Raw genomic sequence first — 17,702 nt, forward strand, 5'->3', positions numbered from 1 at the left:
TGACACAGTATGTAATTTATACTGGAGCAAAACTGTAAAACAACATACAACGCAATTTTTGCATGTTTGACGACATGTAGTCATAGGTAGAGGTTCGTGATCATCTTCGTTGGATATCGATTTGCGTCCTACATTTACCAAGACCGCTTTCATTTTGTTCCATTTCTTCGCAAAATCTTTGAGCTCACTCCGAATGTCTGCCGAGGTCACAATGAGATTGCTATGTTTTGTTATCTGCAATATCTTGAAATGAATCATCTGGCAAACGATCAATTTCTCCAAAGTAGGATGGATCTATCTAACCAAGCAATGTCCAAAAATAATTTTTGATGACCTGTGAATCTGTTTTCCAAACTTAGCAAAGCATTGTCATAAATATCGTTGTAAACCTGTATTTCAAATCTTTTCTTTGGGTCGGTGATACACTCGTCATTACTTCTTTCTCCAGGGATTTTTGTTCTTTTTATGATTCGTCTTGTAGCAAAACTAGATGTAAAATATGTTTCCCGTACTACTTCAACGCCATCATTATCAGTATCTGGCGTTGTTTGTTCTGATTCAGCATCCCTTCTATGATTAGCCCAAACGAGAAATTTTTTGGCAGCTGCCAATACTTCTTCAAATCTTCGTGAGTCCGTTTTAAGAATATTCATGGTATGTTCAACCATTTTAAATGCCATGATAAAATTCATTCCATTTGTTTGAAGGTATTTCGATAATGGAGTTGTAGATTCAAATATCTTCAAAAAAATGTGAGCAGTTAGTATCATTTCTAACTTTTTCAACGAGTCAGCTATCGACTTTGCTTTGAAACGCACATCGTTTGTGAAATTGTGTGAACTAGCAAGTTCTTCTAGCGTTAATATAATTTCTATAAAACCTGCATTTGTTGGATTATTGTAATGTCCAAACATTTGTATAAGACTTTTGTCCTTTGCCCACCAACGGGTTTCTCCAATTGAAGACAACATTTTCTTTTTTTTGTCAGTCACAGTATCCCAAACTGCCATTCTTTTATACGACTCACGAATAAACACTGCACATTCATTAAGGACGCCGAATAATGAAACTGCTTCAACGCAAATGCTAGTGGTATTAGCCATCACCAAATTCAGAACATGTGCATAACACCAAACATGCACTTGACCAGTCAATTCTTTTTCCATGTGCGCTGAAAAACCCTTATATTGGCCTTGCATATTTGAAGCACCATCAATAGCACTACCAACACAATTTTTCACATCAATACCATTTTTAACAAGTAATTCAATTACAATTTGGTATAAGTTGGCACCTGTACCAGAGGTACAATTTATTATTCCCAATAATCTTTCTTTTACATCTTCGGCAACATATCTGACAATCACACTTAACTGATCGTGAACATTGATATCTTGCGTTGAGTCAATTTTGATGGAAAACATCCCAGCCTTATTGACTTCTTCAGAAATCTTCTTTTTCATCAACGAAGATATTGACTCTATAATATAATTCACAGTAGTTTTTGATAAGAAGGTATTGATTGATCCAGAACGACCGGCTCTATTTTGATCGGTTTTCTTAAGGTGAGCTTTACGGCTTAATTCTATAGATTTATCTATGTGAACTTTGAGAATTGGGTCGAATTTTGAAAGTAACAAAAGAATTTCCAAAAAATTGCCATGGTCGGCACTGGTATCATTCAGAGTGTAGGCAGCTTCAGCATCTTTGGCCCCTCTGAAACTTTGACCTCGTTTTCCTAAAGTTTTAACTGTTTCGACAACTCGTTTCAAGACTTCTCTACGTTCATTAATTTCTTGCCTTTTTTTGGAGGTGTCGGTAAATATGCTGCGTATATCTTTCATTTGACTTTTTAATAAAAACGATTCTGCAGATGCTTGATGGGCCATCGATTTTTCGTGTTCTCTTATCCGATCGTATATTCTGCGAGGATCGATTTTGCAACCTTGCGTGAATGAATTGTCTTCTTTGCTGAATGCTAAACAGAATGAGCAGAAAAATGTATTATTCTCTTCGCAACACGAAATCCATTGTCTTCTGATTTTGCTGCCATTAAAATCTTCTCAATAATAAGCTAAACTTGGGTTGAATTTCATTTTGTCCTTTTCAGAGGGTTGTATCGGATGAATTTTAAAAAAAGTATGATAGTCGTTGTTAGATGGTCTTTTAAATTTGTCAACGGTCCCAGGTTCTCGATTTTCGTGTTCGTTCTTTTCAAAAGCATTTACTTTGTCGATCAATGGCAGCGATTGTTCGTCTCTACTTCGATGTGACTCAAGCATATCATCAGTCTAGAAGCAAAGCAATTTGTTGTTTGAATGTTTGATATCAATCAAAATAACAGAAGGTACCTAAACACAGAGTAAAAAAAGAATGTTACCGTTACCTGATTTATCTCATCAAATTGACGAGAAATTGATTCATCGCTAACTAAATGATTTACTTCACAGTCACAGTCCCCAAATTCTGTAATCTCTACAAAATCTGCGAAAGTAGAAGTAGAGGTAGATGGAACTGCTGAGCTTACACCTTCGTTCGGCTCGGTTGTCTACAACAAATAATTTCATGAGTCAAACGACATGCAATGCACTGCCTCACTGCCTACTAAAAGAATTGCTTGACGGCCTTGGCGCCATCGCCCATCAGTGTATGAGTTTACTATAATTTACATATTTTGCAGACTTACCTTCACACCAATACTTTTAATCATATCTCCGATATTATGACACTGTGCCGCTTCATTATCCCTCTTTGTCTTTTTTCTATCTCGTTGTTTTTCAGCACCATCTTTTACACGTTTGCTCATTTTCCTGCGCGGCCAAAGCGTAACTGCTAACTACACACCGAATACCGATAAACCAACACGAATACTGTAGGTGAGCGTGAGCATGACTCTGCCTGCTTAGTGCGCGCGCAGTCACGGCCCACGGGTCAGTTATCGTAACAATGGGTACGTTCAACGAACATAGCAAAAGTTAGCAGCTGATTTAATTTTGCGGTCAGCAAATGTAGTGTGTTGAACGCTTCTAAATTTGACATTTTTAATTCAAAATTCAACATAACCTTATTACTTATATGTGTACGTGATGGATCAAATATTATTTACTTAATTTCTTGATAGCGCTAATAACCATAACCTTATATAAATACATTAATTATGAGAACGCACAATAACATAGTAATTTAAATCAAATATTACTGACTATTCAATTCATCTAACATTTGTCAGATTTCAACCAGTGAAATGTCTCGATTTCAAATTGCTGCGCCAATGGGAACGAATTATAGTGATAATTGCACGTGTGGTATTTCAGCGACAATTCAACTCATGTATAAAAAATCACATAAGCCGCAGTGTAATTGTCACTTTGACAGCGGCAAAAGTTACCTGCAACTTTTCCAGCGACAAATGCACTAGTGGTTTTTTCACTTATTCATTTTGGAACAATTCTCGCATTATCCTTTCCCATATGATTAGCTTGACGTCTGTCAATAATTGACTAGTTTGGTGAATTTCTTGTTCGTTAAATTGTCCTGCCGAATTACACTCGAGGTTTGTATTTAAACCGAGTAAATTTGGGTTGTTGCAATTCAAATCTGTTTCCTTTTAGCAATTGAACTCGAAAAACTGTCAACCTAAAAATGCTCCACCTTCGGTGTCGCATTTTTATTAGTTCACAGTTTTTCTCGTCTAATTGCTAGGCAACAGATTTTCATTACCTTAACAACCCAAATTTATTCGGTAAAATACAAACCTCTTGTGCAATTATAAGTGATAATTTCACGTGTGGTATTTCAGCGACAATTCAATGCGATTATTCAATGACATTTGTCAAACTTCCACCAGTGAAATGACGCGAAATTTTGTCGTATTAACCGGAACATTCTTCTTAGTTTGTTAATCAATTTCGACAACCGACTTATCACCACATCTTTTAATTTAATCACTCATAACGAATTAGCTTGGAGCACAAAAGTTCGAATAGAATCAATAGCAAAATGAAAAGCAACTTCCATAATTTATTTTGACGTTTGTTGTTGTCATGGAAATACATTCGCGTGGGTAATTATGCTTAATTTTTCTTTTGATTCGTTGAATAGTCCTCCAAATACCATTCGTAGTCGAAGTATTTGTAGATTATTTTTGAGCTGCTGCTCCACTCATGCTAGTTACGCTTTTTAATACCACTCGCGCAAGCGCTCGTGGTATTAATCAGCGTAACTAGCATTCGTGACAGCAGCTCAAAAATATTCGACAATACTTCGACTACTTATGGTATTATATATGATTATAGTTGCAAGAAACAAGATGATATTCTTGCTTAGTCAACTCCTATTTTGGTCCTTAGTTAGTTCCCGTCGACACTGTGCAGCGGCGCTACTTGTTACACTCAAATTGTTGATTTACCTCCCGCCAAGATACAGACTTTATTTCCAAAAAATATGATTTCAATTTTTGGGGTAATGTTCAGAAGTAACTTATCTAGAAAACTGTCGGTTTACTTTTTCCATAAACCGTTTTGTTCCAGAGTAAAAAAATAAAACAGATTAGCGCAATAATCGATGCAAAACATCTAATCTTTAAACAATCAGTATTCAGTTGCTATAAACTTAAAAAAAAATAGCCCGAACATTTTGTTGATAAAGGTCTTAAAAAAAATTTATTTTTGAAAAACAACTTGCGTTTTTATGGCGGGCGCTCTTATGGAAATTTACATTGAGTGCAGTGGGTACAGAAGACTCATAAATTGACGTTGTACCTATGTGGAATGCCAATGACGTTGTCTTCTAATTATAAAGTGGATTGGAAAACGTACAAAGAGCAAAGAATCTGGCTTGTCACCAATGAGGGGAAGTGCAATGTTTTCCAACCACCAAATAGATTTTCCATGTCACTGCATTACTGGATCAAGAATTCCATCTATATGCTTGCGGACTAGCAAAATAGGTGATGTAGCTTAAAGTTTACAGAATCAGTAGAAACTATTCTAGTGGAAAAGAGTTTTTAAAAAACATGCCGAAAACTATCACCTGTCACGTACAATAAAGGCGTATTGATCCTCTTGACGGTGATAAGGGTTTCGTTACCGGTGGCTAATGGTTGGAGAGCAGTTTATTCATTTATTTTTGGATGGAAATTTGAAATGTTGGAGTATTCGGAAGGCAGTAGAAATGTTTTCTAATATTATGGACCCCTCTTTATGAAAGGAAATTTGAGAAGATGACATGGGAATTTAAAGGAAACTTAAGGGAGGTTGAAGGAAACATGAGGGAGTTTCAATGAAAACTTAAAGAATCGCATGAGGTGAGCACTGAGACGCTTGAGAGTAGTTTATAGGATTGAGAAAAACTAGAGGGGAACGGGTAAATGAAAATATTTTGACCAGTGTCAAGTTAGAACCCCACTTTTTGAATTTTCAAAATATTTGTATGCCAATCGTTTGTTAGGCATTTGTTAGTCGTTTGTTAGTTACATTTCGACGTTTGTTGGTTGACCGTTATTTAATTATTTAAATTTCAAAATTTGAGCGTATAGTTAACCCCACACTTTTGGAAATTTCAGAATATTTTTATTTGAATCGTTTGTTGGTCGTTGGTTGGTGTTTGTTAGTTACATTTTCACGTTTGTTGGTTGATCGTTATTGAATTATTCAAAATTCAAGAAATTGGGCGTATAGTTAGCCCTCCACTTTTGGAATTTTCAGAATCTTTTTATTTCAATCGTTTGTTGGTCGTTTGTTAGTAAGTAAGCAAAACAAGAAGGACCGTGGATGTAACGACAGACGTAAAACACCGCTCGTGTTAGGTACCCTGCCAAAAAAGTCCAGGCTTTCTGGGACAACCATTCGCCGAATTATTTGCCACCATTTGAGGATGAATAAAATTAGGTAGTGCACGCAAACAACTCTCGGCAGTTCCACGCCAACGACGCGTCGAGTTGAATGTGCTCGATCACTTTTGGCGATCTGGGGTGAAACCCTTTCTACCTGATGGAGAATTGAAACTGCGAATGAAACTATGATCTAATGTCCAAGAGAGACTCAATGGAATTGAAAAGAAAAGGAAAAGCGCCGTCGATAAAGTTCAAAGTTTGTCAGTTTACAAGAAAGGTGATGGCTACGATTTTTTTGGGATTGCAAGGACACTCTCATTGATTTGAAAGAACGCAAGATCACAGACAACGAGGACAATTATGCAACCCTCCCTCACAAGTTATGGCAGACTATTTGGAAGCAAAGTCGGGGGAAATTGGCGTCTTACGTTGCTGCATTCACCCTCCGCTCGACCCTTTGGTTGTAAGATGAAATGCAGACGAAATTGAGAAGTGAACGTGAAAGTAAGTAGAGGAGAACTTAAGGCACGAAGCGGTGCCTACTTTAGAAGAATTTGAGAGTAAACGAAATTTGAAACAAAAACAGCAGGAAATCACAATAATTTGTAACATAAAATAAAATATACACGTGGGTATAATACATCTCATTTTAAACAATACGTATACCTTGGGGCAACCCATTTTCTACATTACCTGGTAATACAAAAGAAATGAAAGTTCGACAATTTTTTATGCTATGTACTTATTTACGTGTAAAAAAACTATTGCGATCGGTTTGCCGAAATTTGTATTGCCTACGTTTACACCGACAAGAGCATGACACCACTTAAATCCTGTTGCACACAACAACAAAAAAGTATAAACTATGCACAACTCTTATGCAGATAAAACGCATTTTTTTAAACCGATATAGCTTAGTAAATGGTTGGGTTATAAGGTAGGAGCGTTCTATATTTATCGATATGTTTATTTTCTTGATAGATAATTAATCGGAAGGGGGCTCTTTAGCCATAAACATTTAAAGGCCGCCGGGCATACATTCAAAATCTACGCCATCTAATGCGAGAAGAATCAAGCGCCGAAATATTGCATTTTCCCTTTACCTAACCTTTCTTCAACATTTTCGAGATATTAATTAAGTTTAGACGATCTTTCCGCCGTTTGAGAGTACTCTTCTCAGACACTCCGTTCTGTAGATAATGTTTCAACATCACCAATAGATTTGTCTCGTCCTGACGCTTCACTTGTGCTTTATGAGTCCCCCCTTTTCCGACACTTTGTGTTCAAGATATTAGATTCGACTTCACCAATAGATATCTCTCGTCCAGACGATTTATTTTGCCTTTGAGAGTACTCTCCTCCGACAAACCGTTTTCGAGATATTCGTGACCATTGGAGATATATCGTCCAGACGTCCCAATCGCCCTTTGTGAGTACCCTTCTCCGGCAATCTGTTCTTGAGATATAAGGAATTATATCCAATCAGGGGTCGAGAAGGAGGCCTATAGTTGGTGGAAATTAATTCCCGTCGTTGAGACCTTTCATTAGAGTACCATGAAGGATAAAACCCCAACCCCCTTTTTTGATAAGGGGTGAGAAAGGAAGGCGGTAGTTTACCAGAAAAAATAAAATTAATCCTCTCTCCCCTCCCAAGTCACCCACTAATCTCTAAAAGGAGTCGAACCTGGCACAGGTTAACTAACATGCGACAGTCTTAAAAGAACAATCAACATTAAAACGATAAGAGGAGTTGAATGCATGTCGAACAATTTAGAGAAGAAAAGAAAGTAAACGAAAAAACAAAATTAGCCTATAAATAAAAATAGTAACTTTAGCGGCATCTAATTAGGGAGTAATTACTCGCGGGGTTAATAAAGGTTCTAACCAAACAACGAAATAAGCGCATCAATTTTGACGTTTAGGGTAACTTGCTCATAACAGTCATAAAAAATTAGAACAACTAAATAAGGTGGAAAACACATAAGAAAAGCAGTTTTCGATTCGATAACTAAATTTATAAAAACAATTAACCTCAACATATGATATAACAAATGTGATGTTTAATATATGAGACGTATGTGGCAAATAGCGGAAGCTGATGCTAAAAAAAAACACACATAAGAAGGAAAATGCACATTATGCATGCGCATGTCAACAACTTTTAACTTCGAGATATTTGTATATATTGTTGTAATTGCTCGTTGGTCTGTCTGTCGCTCGTGTACGATAAACAGTTTAACAAAATTGTTTCGTGTTAAAGCTATCTGAAATGCTTAAAAATAAACCTATGAGGCAATTTTCTAGTTTTGCGGTATTATTGCGATCATCCGCGAGTTGAAATCCTGGAGTTTATCATGCTTCCATTGATATTCAAAATTGCGTTTGAAGCCAGAATACCTGCAATATTATGTGCCGAAAAAAATTCACGTAAGACTCTTGATGCAACCTTTCCTAATACATTGAATCTGAATTATAGGTGTGAACGTCGATTATTCTGATACTTCCTTATTAATATCCGCAATCCCTCCACACACTCTGATCCTTTCAGCAACAATAGCACTAAACGATCAAGAAGGAAATTTACCTAGACATATCTGGGGGTGAAAATTACTTGTGAATTAAAAGTGACCAAAGCGAAGCGGTTTCAGTTTGAAGTTTTTTCAACTGCAGAATGCGCTTTTACAAACTAATTTAGAATTTCTTTGCATTCAGCAAATTCTCTGGGCTCGCTCGTTTATTACGAAAGGGCAGCACAATTTTCTTTTAAAGCCGTTATTCGGTTTTATTTTGTAATATGGGCAGTAAAGAATTTGCACGGTTAGGAATATGCTCATCTATTTACTTTTAGATATTGATTTGAGAGTTACGGCAGCGTAAGTAATCCACCGCTATCCAAATGTTATCGTACTGCTCAAGTTTCACTTTTTAATTTGAACACATTATTGTTTCGAAATTTCCGAACGAACTTTCGGGTAAACTAAGCTTCAAGTATAGTACTAACTAATGCGCACTTTGAAATTGTCTGGTGTGGTATTTTATTGGAAATCTGATTACTAACAATTGCTCGAAGTCACATAAAATTCATCTAGCGGATACATGACGGTTTGTGTTTCTACCGCCATACTAAGACTGTACAAACTTATACGTAACTTGATTATTCTTTGACGTACTTTCCTCCGAATACACGGGGCACGGTGCATAAAATTTGTTTTCAACTAGGACAAAAGAGTGCATAAAAGTATATAACGAGGGTTAATTTATAATAACCTCACGCGCACTTCCCTGAACCGCTCACCCACGCGATAATGAATTCCTTCTAAAATATAACAACATAACCCGGTCGTATAAATTTTTGATCAAGCCTTCCACTGAATAATGCAAAATACAATACCTAAATTCACAACACTGAAAGCTTCATTTCCTGTTTGAACGCAGTAACTGCGGCGAACATGCAGTTCGGTTCCCGGGTCACGATCTGTTTTGTATTTCAATTTGGCTGTACAAATTTTGAGGGATCGAATCAAAACGTAAGCTCTGAGTGCAACGGTATGGGCACGATTCCCCTTCTATGTTAATATTAGTAAAGCTAAAGCCGCTTCTAAATTAAGTAGGGCTGCTTGCGGAGGTGCTGTGCTTATGGGTAAGTAATGGAGGTTACTTACGGAAAGCAATTGTACAATCACTTTTGAACAACTTAGTTCGACGAACGTAAAACGGCGCGCGCTTTCATTGTACGATACGACTGATCATACCGCCACGGAATCCGCGAACCATGTGCCGTCGCGACGCTCAGCGTCGAGTGTATACCACAAGAAAGAAGGAAGGTGGGGAGACGCCTGCGGTTGACGCTGATGCGACATTCGACATTTGATTCAGTCTACCTGTGGGAAATTACAATCATGATTTTTGATTGTCATACAAGTTTGCCCGAAGGCTGTACTTTGTTTATTTCATTTCGGGCGTTTAGTTTCCTCCTGATATATTTGACAATGTGAGCCCTAATATGAATTTATTAAACGAGTAGGTGTTAATTTATCTCGTAACCCGGTAAACTTAAGGTGTGTTATTATACCTTATACGTAGGCGCTGACACTGAGGTTGAGAAATAGTAGATTATATACAACGTGAAAATACAGGATTTATTTAAAAGCTCCGCCGACAGCGAAAAGCCTCAAAATTTAGGGGTATAAACAGAATCTACGTGATATTGTTCTGAATACGCATGAATAAGTAATGTTTACGATAAAGTTCTTATAAAAGATGTTTTATAAGTTAACAACAACCACTCGTTTAATATCTTCGTACACGCCGATCAATCAAAAATCACAATTTTCATGTGACAAGATGCATTTCAGTGAAATTGTCTTTCTTAACAGCATTTCCTTCAAACGGTGTTACATTTCATGTACTAATTCAAACTGTAAAAGGTTGAACCAAGTACTCTCATAAATATGGCTTAAACTGGAGCTAAACGGAAATCCTACGTTTTCTGCCGAATGGATGTATCTGGAATTTTACATTTACACCTCCTAATAGTTTGTGTTTTACTTTTACAGGCACGCTTAAAATGGGCGACTCAAACAGGAACGATTTGAACAAATATCCAAACAATTAATGTACTGTTGCCGTTTTTGAAAAATCCGATTCCAGAGGAATATACAGTGCATGCATTAGGTTTGACCGTTGACTAAAATATTCGGACAAACTGATGATGGAAACCGTCAATTTATTCATTCCTCACGTTTTAAAAGTATTGACATGTTCGTTTCGCTTTTTTTTAATTTTATTTTTTTTATCACTCTTCTTTGTGCGTAAAAAGTTGCAATTTGAGCATGTACCCGAAATTTTCTAATGTCTAGCAGTTTTAATATACTGAGGTACTATGATTTCTGAAGTGGTACATAAATTGTTTGAGGATTTATTCATGATTTGCTCGTACGTTGTTTACGGAACCAGATTTTCGAACTTGGGGTTGGTTTGGCTAAGTAATTATTCGTAAATGAGCTCCCGTTATCGACCATTCAGTAATCCTCTTCTGGCCACTTAAGGAATAGGGCACAGAATAGAATACACATTACCAAGTGATGTTTGAGGCGAAACAATCTTGTCAAGAAAATGGAAGGCATTCATTCGCAAAAACACGCTTCGCATCAACAGAAACTGTATAATGAATTAGGCTTACAATCAAGAAAGCGAGGTTAGCAAAACACGTGTAGGAGAAAGAAAAGAGAAGGAATGGAAAGGAAGCTATAAGCTCTTGAAGAGAACTACGCTCGCAGACAGATAAGAACCTTCTACCAGGAGGTTAAGAGAAGTGGACGAGTAAATAGAAATGAGCTGATTTACAGTACAGATAAGGAATGTAACTTGATTGGAGTAACGAAGGGAAGTAAGAAGATGGGCGTTTCGAAGAACTGTTAGGGAGTAGAAACGATACCAAAGATGGAGGGCTGGAAGAGGGTGAATTACAAACGGGGAACGGAGTAGTAGAATCCATCAATTCACGAGATCACCGAAATAATAAACAACTTGGAAAATAATAAAAGTGCAGGGGAAAACGGCATCCAAGCGGAGATAAAAGAAGAGGGAGGACGGCTGCTGAATGAATCTGCAAGCTAATAATAAGAATGTGGAAAGAAGAGGTAATGTCATAGCAGTGGAAGAGTGCGCTGCGGTGCCCAATATACAAGAAGAGAGGCAGGAGCAGGTGTGAAAATTAGAGAGGAATAGCACTGCTGGATGTAGCCCAAAAAGTGTTTGCAAAGCTAATAAGGGACAGAATAAGACCCTATACAAGCAAGGAAATCTTAGGACACCAGGGAGGATTCAGGGAAGGTAGAGCAACTGTGGACCAGTTCTTCACTGTCAAGCAAATAATGAGTAATAGTTATGAGCAAAACTTAGGACTGCTGTTTATAGACTCCAAGCAAGTCTGCTGTGAAAAGGTGAGGCGGTTTAAATATTTAAGCACTAAGGAAGATGAGGTAGGAATTAATATCAAGAGAGGCCAAGATAAGAGTGTTAAAAACAGTCATCCGCCCGGTAGTGCTGTATGGAAAGGAAACGTTGATAATCGATAAAAAGAAGCAGGCGAAACTGGACATATATGGGAAAGGAAAGTACTGAGAACGATATATGGAGGAGTAAGAAACAATGAAGGAGAGTAGGAAAAACAAATACGGAATTAATAGAAAAGTGCGGGCAACCCGGCATATTCCAAATAGTAAGAGCACAACGTGCAAGACGGCTGAGACGCGTAGCAAGAATGGCAGAGACCAGACATGCCAACAGAGTGTTGGGAGAGGGAAGAAAGAAGAGAAGGGGTAGACCAAGAAGGAAATTGCTTGTTAGCAGTGAAAGAAGGTCTGAGAATGCAAGGTATTGAGGACTGGATAGAAATAGCAGCAGACAGGACCTGATGGAAGAAAATAGTTAGTTGATTTTGTTTTTTATTAATTTTGTGATATAGACATACATGGAATGAGAGATTATTTTGTAAGCCAAAGACTGCAAAGGCCATAGTATAATAGTGAGCTTATATTAACTATAGTGATTTAATAATCTGCAACGAAATAATTCGTGTGTAATGACGACTAATACCAGAAGCGTCGCACGCTTCGACACCAACGTAGCCATAGAGCAGAGCCCCGCTATTACCAACCTGGGTCAGCAAAACTGATAAGAAACCAAGAACACGAAAATGTTTGTTGTATTATGCACAACCGAATTTAAGATCTGGAAGGTGCGCTATTAAATAATTGGTATTATTACATTAATCTCAATAACAATGTGGGTTGTAGTAGGTAGTCATTAATTAAGAAGGAACTGTCAGTAAGAGCGCTTCACCGTCGATCATTTAATTAATTTTTCCTACCTAATTTTTGGATTTATTTAAAACATTTGAAATTTTTACTTCAAGAAGGGAGACATAGCTAACCTTCCAAATTTTATTTTAAAGCAATTCTCTTTGCACCCTTTCAATCTTTGTAAATTCTACAAGAATCATTTTATCTCTTTTAATTCCCAGTTCAAATGGATTCCTCTCATCGAACCCTTAAATCTTCCTAATCTAAATGTCTCTTACAGGATTTTTTCATAATTCTTTCTTTTAATAAATCTTCAGTAATGTTTTTCATCTTTATAATATTTCTAATTCTTCTTGAATTCGAGTCGTTAATATTTTTGAGTTCTAAATCGTTTGTCTTTGTATTATCTTTTCTTAGTTCACAAATTAATAATGTCTTTTAGATTTTTAATTGCAACATTTCGTGAATTGCAAATTTACAGAATTTACACTCTGTTTTCCCTCTAAATGCAATATCTCTCCTCTATTATTTTGTCCTGGGCCTTTAATAATAATAATATAATATAATATATTGCGATAACGTGAATATAACACTTGCGCTCGTCAAACTATTTTTTTTTCATTAAATTGTTTATGTTATAAATAACTTGATACTAAGCGCGTTTATCAGTGTATCAAATTTATTCAAAATGAAAAAGTTTATAAAAGGGAAATAAATTGCACACAATTAACGGCGACACTGGTTCCATAAATCATAAATGACAGTCACAACAGAAAACTACTGCCATTAAAGTTTTAAAGAGAAATAATTGTCCTCACAATTTCACCACCCACTCATTTCTGTTAACCTTATCATCAAAGCAGCTGATTTATAACGGGATGGCATGTTTTGGCGCGGCCGTTTTGGCGTGGCCGTTATGGCGCGGGCCGTTTTGGCGCGAGCCATTTTGACGCGAACCCGTTTTGACGCGGACCGTTTTGGCGCGAGACCATTCCAATCATATTTAAGACAATTGTCTGTCAATTGTGAGTGGATCATTCAGAGGGAGTTCGGAAAGGATGTGGCGTAAATATAATACAATTAATAAATTCTAACGTAACGACATTCAATTAATCCCTGCGGACATGGTCATTCCGGCGATTTCCACCCCGGCTACGACCATCCCGGCAAACTAGTCTGAGGTGGGGAACATTTTTGAGTCCTGATAACAATTTATTACAGTTTCCATAGGACTGTGTAATGGGCCTGCAAATTCATATTTTACCTGAGATGGGTAACTTTTTGCGCAACCAGCTCTTTTTGTATACCAATATGCCGATTGTTTACTTTGTACTAGACTTATTTACGAGGTCCCTTAGTTATTTCTAAGAATTATTTTTGTGAGTTTGCACTTGAAACGAGAGGATTAACATTAACAGACGATCTTGTGTTCACGCGGATTGCGAACCTTTAAGCATTCACCTTTCTTATCCCAACCATTGACTAATATTTACAGCCCCAACCATCTTTAAAAAGGATTAGTTTCATGTAAATTTTCAGGTATCCACAATGAAAGGGAATATGTTACAATAGAGTTATTTAGTCGTTTTTAAGTGGTCAGTTCTAAATTTACGAATACATTTTTGGGGAGGGAGTAAAAAATTCCTTAAAATATTGAAATGTTATCTTGAGATGACAAACCTCATCTGGCTTTAGCAAAAGTACATCGTGATTCGTGCTTACAAACTATGGCTATAAATCTACAGAGTAAACGAGAGAAACCAAAATTCGCAAGTAATGGTTATTTATACGTGTTTGATAGATTAAGCGAAACAGATGTGTCTATCGAATTCTGGAGATGCGAAAGGAAGAACGTGTGCAAAGGAAGAATTCATGTTCAAAACAATGAAATTATTAAAGAAATCCGCGGCCACAGCCACGATAGTGATGCAGCAAAAGTGGAATCTGATATCGCCGTATGTGCTGTAAAAGCAAGAGCTGTTAATACGATGGAACAACCCAGCCAAATCATAAACATATGTTCGTCTCAACTTACTCCAGCGGCACAAGGTATCATAATTAATAATACTTTTTATCTTCAACTGCATTCCTTTCTTAACTTAATTTGCCCATATAGTGATTACCTTTGTTCTGTTATAAACAACGTTAATACTGCCCTTTACAACTAAATATATACATATATATGAATTTCTACAGCTGTCGTTCCCAATCGAAATGCACTAAAGAAAGTTATTAGGCGCAAACGAAATGAAATGAATATTGCTCCTCCAAATCCCGCAACAGTACAAGAACTCGTTTTTCCCGATGAATATAGATCTTATGGATTGCCTAATGGCGAACAAGAATTATTTCTACTAGCAGATACAGGACCAATTCAAAATCGCATTGTCATATTTGGGAGAGAACGTTCATTACGTGTAAGTATTCAGACTCTATTGTTTCGTACTCGATTTACTCAAACTTTTTTTGTTATATTTAATAATTGTTCCAGATCCTTAGTGAGTCAGATAAATGGTACGTAGATGGCACTTTCAAGTCAACACCACCTTTATTTCATCAGGTTTACGTGATATTGGCCGAAAGGTTTGGTGGTGTGATCGCTTTGCTCTATGCCCTTCTACCCAATAAACTTCAAATAACGTATGCGACGATGATAGATCTGATACAAAATATTAATCCGCAATTGGCATTCAACCCTACGTATAAGTATATCCTGTGACTACGAGCTGTCAGCAATAAATGCATTTAAAAATGCGTTTCCAGGCGTTACAATGCATGGCTGTTTTTTTCATTTGACGAAAAACTTGAAAAAACATCTATCGATTTTGGGACTGTTACATCGCTACAACACCGATGCCGAATTTGCGGTGATGGCTAGAATGGTTAGTTCATTGGCGTTTGTTCCCATAAACGATTTGGACGAAGCTGTTGACGCGTTGGGTGAAGCTTTGCCAGTAGAACTTCAACCTCTTCTGCAATGGTTAGAAGACAATTACATCGGGCGTCCGAACCGAAAAGGAAATGGTAGAAGGCTAGCAATGTTCCCTCCAAATATGTGGTCTGTGTTCGACAGAGTGCAGAACAATCAAGACCGCACAAACAATCATGCCGAGGCCGCTCATCGGATACTGCAAATTGAGCTGGGGATGGATCATCCCACTATATGGAAATTTGTTAACACCCTAAAAAGAATTCAAAAGGGAAGGGACGGCGAGTACGAACAACTGTTGGCAGGGAGACAGCCACCAAAGAAACTCAAGAAGTACAGGGATGCCGATACTCGAATAACGCGATTAGTTTTAGATTTTGAAAACAGAAATATTATAGAGTATTTAAGAGGTAGGTATATCATACAATTATGAAATGAATCCATAAAATTGTTTTGTTTGTATATATTTGTAATCATATACATTCTCCGTATGTACAATTAAAGGTTTTAGTTTTTAATTCCTGGTGTTTACTTTGTACATCTTTTTGTGTTAAATGTTATTTTTATCGCGCCAAAACGGATCGCGCCAAAACGGCCCGCGCCAAAACGGATTCGCGTCAAAACGGCTCGCGCCAAAACGGCCTGCGCCATAACGGCCACGCCAAAACGGCTGCGCCAAAAAGGCCGCGCCAAAACGTCCTAGACCGGATTTATAATTGCAACTTCTCCCATCCAATCCAATGAATCCCTTCATTTACGGTCAATATATATCGACTTTCTACTAAAAACTTAGGTACCATTGTGAGTGCTCTCGTCACTTTGAAATTTATTTGGCGTAATACATTTATTAGGAGATGGATAACTTGGCCCGTATATAAAATATTTTTTCATCTAAGGAAGTACTTGTCAAAAGTTGTGTCCGATCATCAGCGTGATTTTGATCAATATCTCCATTTAATCTTTATGGCGAACCACAACTCAACAAATCCATTGCTGTGCATTTATTGTTAATTAATTGAAAATAAATAAACGACGTAAGTAATTAAATTTACGTTATAGTATCCTGATCCAAAAAACTTAATATAATATGGACACCTCTAAACAACTAGTATAGGTATATCCTCACTTATTAAGGTTTCCACGAATGTCAGCGGTGTCTGTTTTTATATTGGTTTTGTTTTAAAAAATAGATGTTTGTATTATTTATTTATTTAATATTTACCTATTTATCATAGCCAAAGATTAATGTTGTCTCCACTAAGGTAGTTCTAGTTTGTAATAAATGAAAACAAACATTGGACAGATTTCATAATATGGTTCTTGGCAAGTGTCACTTATTTATCTCCTCCGGGGTCTTTCATCTCAAATTGACTAAAGCGCACAGGGTTTGAAGGGTTGATTTAGGGATCTTTGCTTTTTCGTCATTTAACTTCTGTTTTTTTCAGAAGGGCACACTCTATTACTTTCATTACGGATATTATGTTTAAACTTCGATATAATTAATTTAATTACTAATTGCATCATGGAAATTAGTTACAGGTAACTAGCACTATTAATTTAAGGGAGATTTCTAAGTGGAAGGATTTTTTTAAAATAAACATTAATTAGTGGACTGTAATCTACATAGATTAACGAATGGGAAATTATTTTGACGTTACTTTCAGTAGTCGTCGGAACAGAATAATTAGAATAGCAATGCTTAGTAGTGTTAAAAGTGCACCGGCCTTTTTTACAGTAAAACGGAGGCACCGTTTAATTTTGAATTTAGATTAAATCGGTCCCCTTCGAGCTATGACAGGTAAGGGTCTTTTTAATTTCAGAAACAGAAAGAACGGAAAATTTGGTCTTTCCACCTCTTGTGTTGCATAATGCAAAACCTTCGGCACTTTACACATCCGAACGGTATATCCAATAGTTTCTATCAATGTTAATATTGCGCACAGAAGACGCGATATTAAATTAAAGCCCATTGAAGAAAATTTATAACTCGGGTACTCATACAAATTTATTGAAAGTGACTATAAGAAAACATCTTTAAATTCATTGAAGTGTGTGAATGAGAGTACTCATGTAAACATACAATTCAAGCGAAAATACATATGTAACAGGGTAGGCGATTCACCCTAATCTTTTA

At 36.8% G+C, this 17,702-nt stretch overlaps 1 protein-coding gene across 1 annotated transcript; it reads left to right on the top strand.

The window, feature by feature from the left end:
* The first annotated feature begins 14,994 nt into the window (after positions 1–14,994).
* LOC116163933 lies at positions 14,995–17,483 on the top strand. Its single transcript, XM_031478061.1, has 3 exons — positions 14,995–15,056; positions 15,131–15,978; positions 17,389–17,483. Exons 2-3 carry the CDS (start codon positions 15,411–15,413, stop codon positions 17,481–17,483), a joined length of 663 nt encoding a protein of 220 aa, XP_031333921.1. The 5' UTR covers positions 14,995–15,056; positions 15,131–15,410.
* The last annotated feature ends 219 nt before the right edge of the window (positions 17,484–17,702 follow it).

Source organism: Photinus pyralis, unplaced genomic scaffold (assembly GCF_008802855.1).
Source record: "Photinus pyralis isolate 1611_PpyrPB1 unplaced genomic scaffold, Ppyr1.3 Ppyr1.4_LG2, whole genome shotgun sequence".
NCBI lineage: Eukaryota > Metazoa > Arthropoda > Insecta > Coleoptera > Lampyridae > Photinus > Photinus pyralis.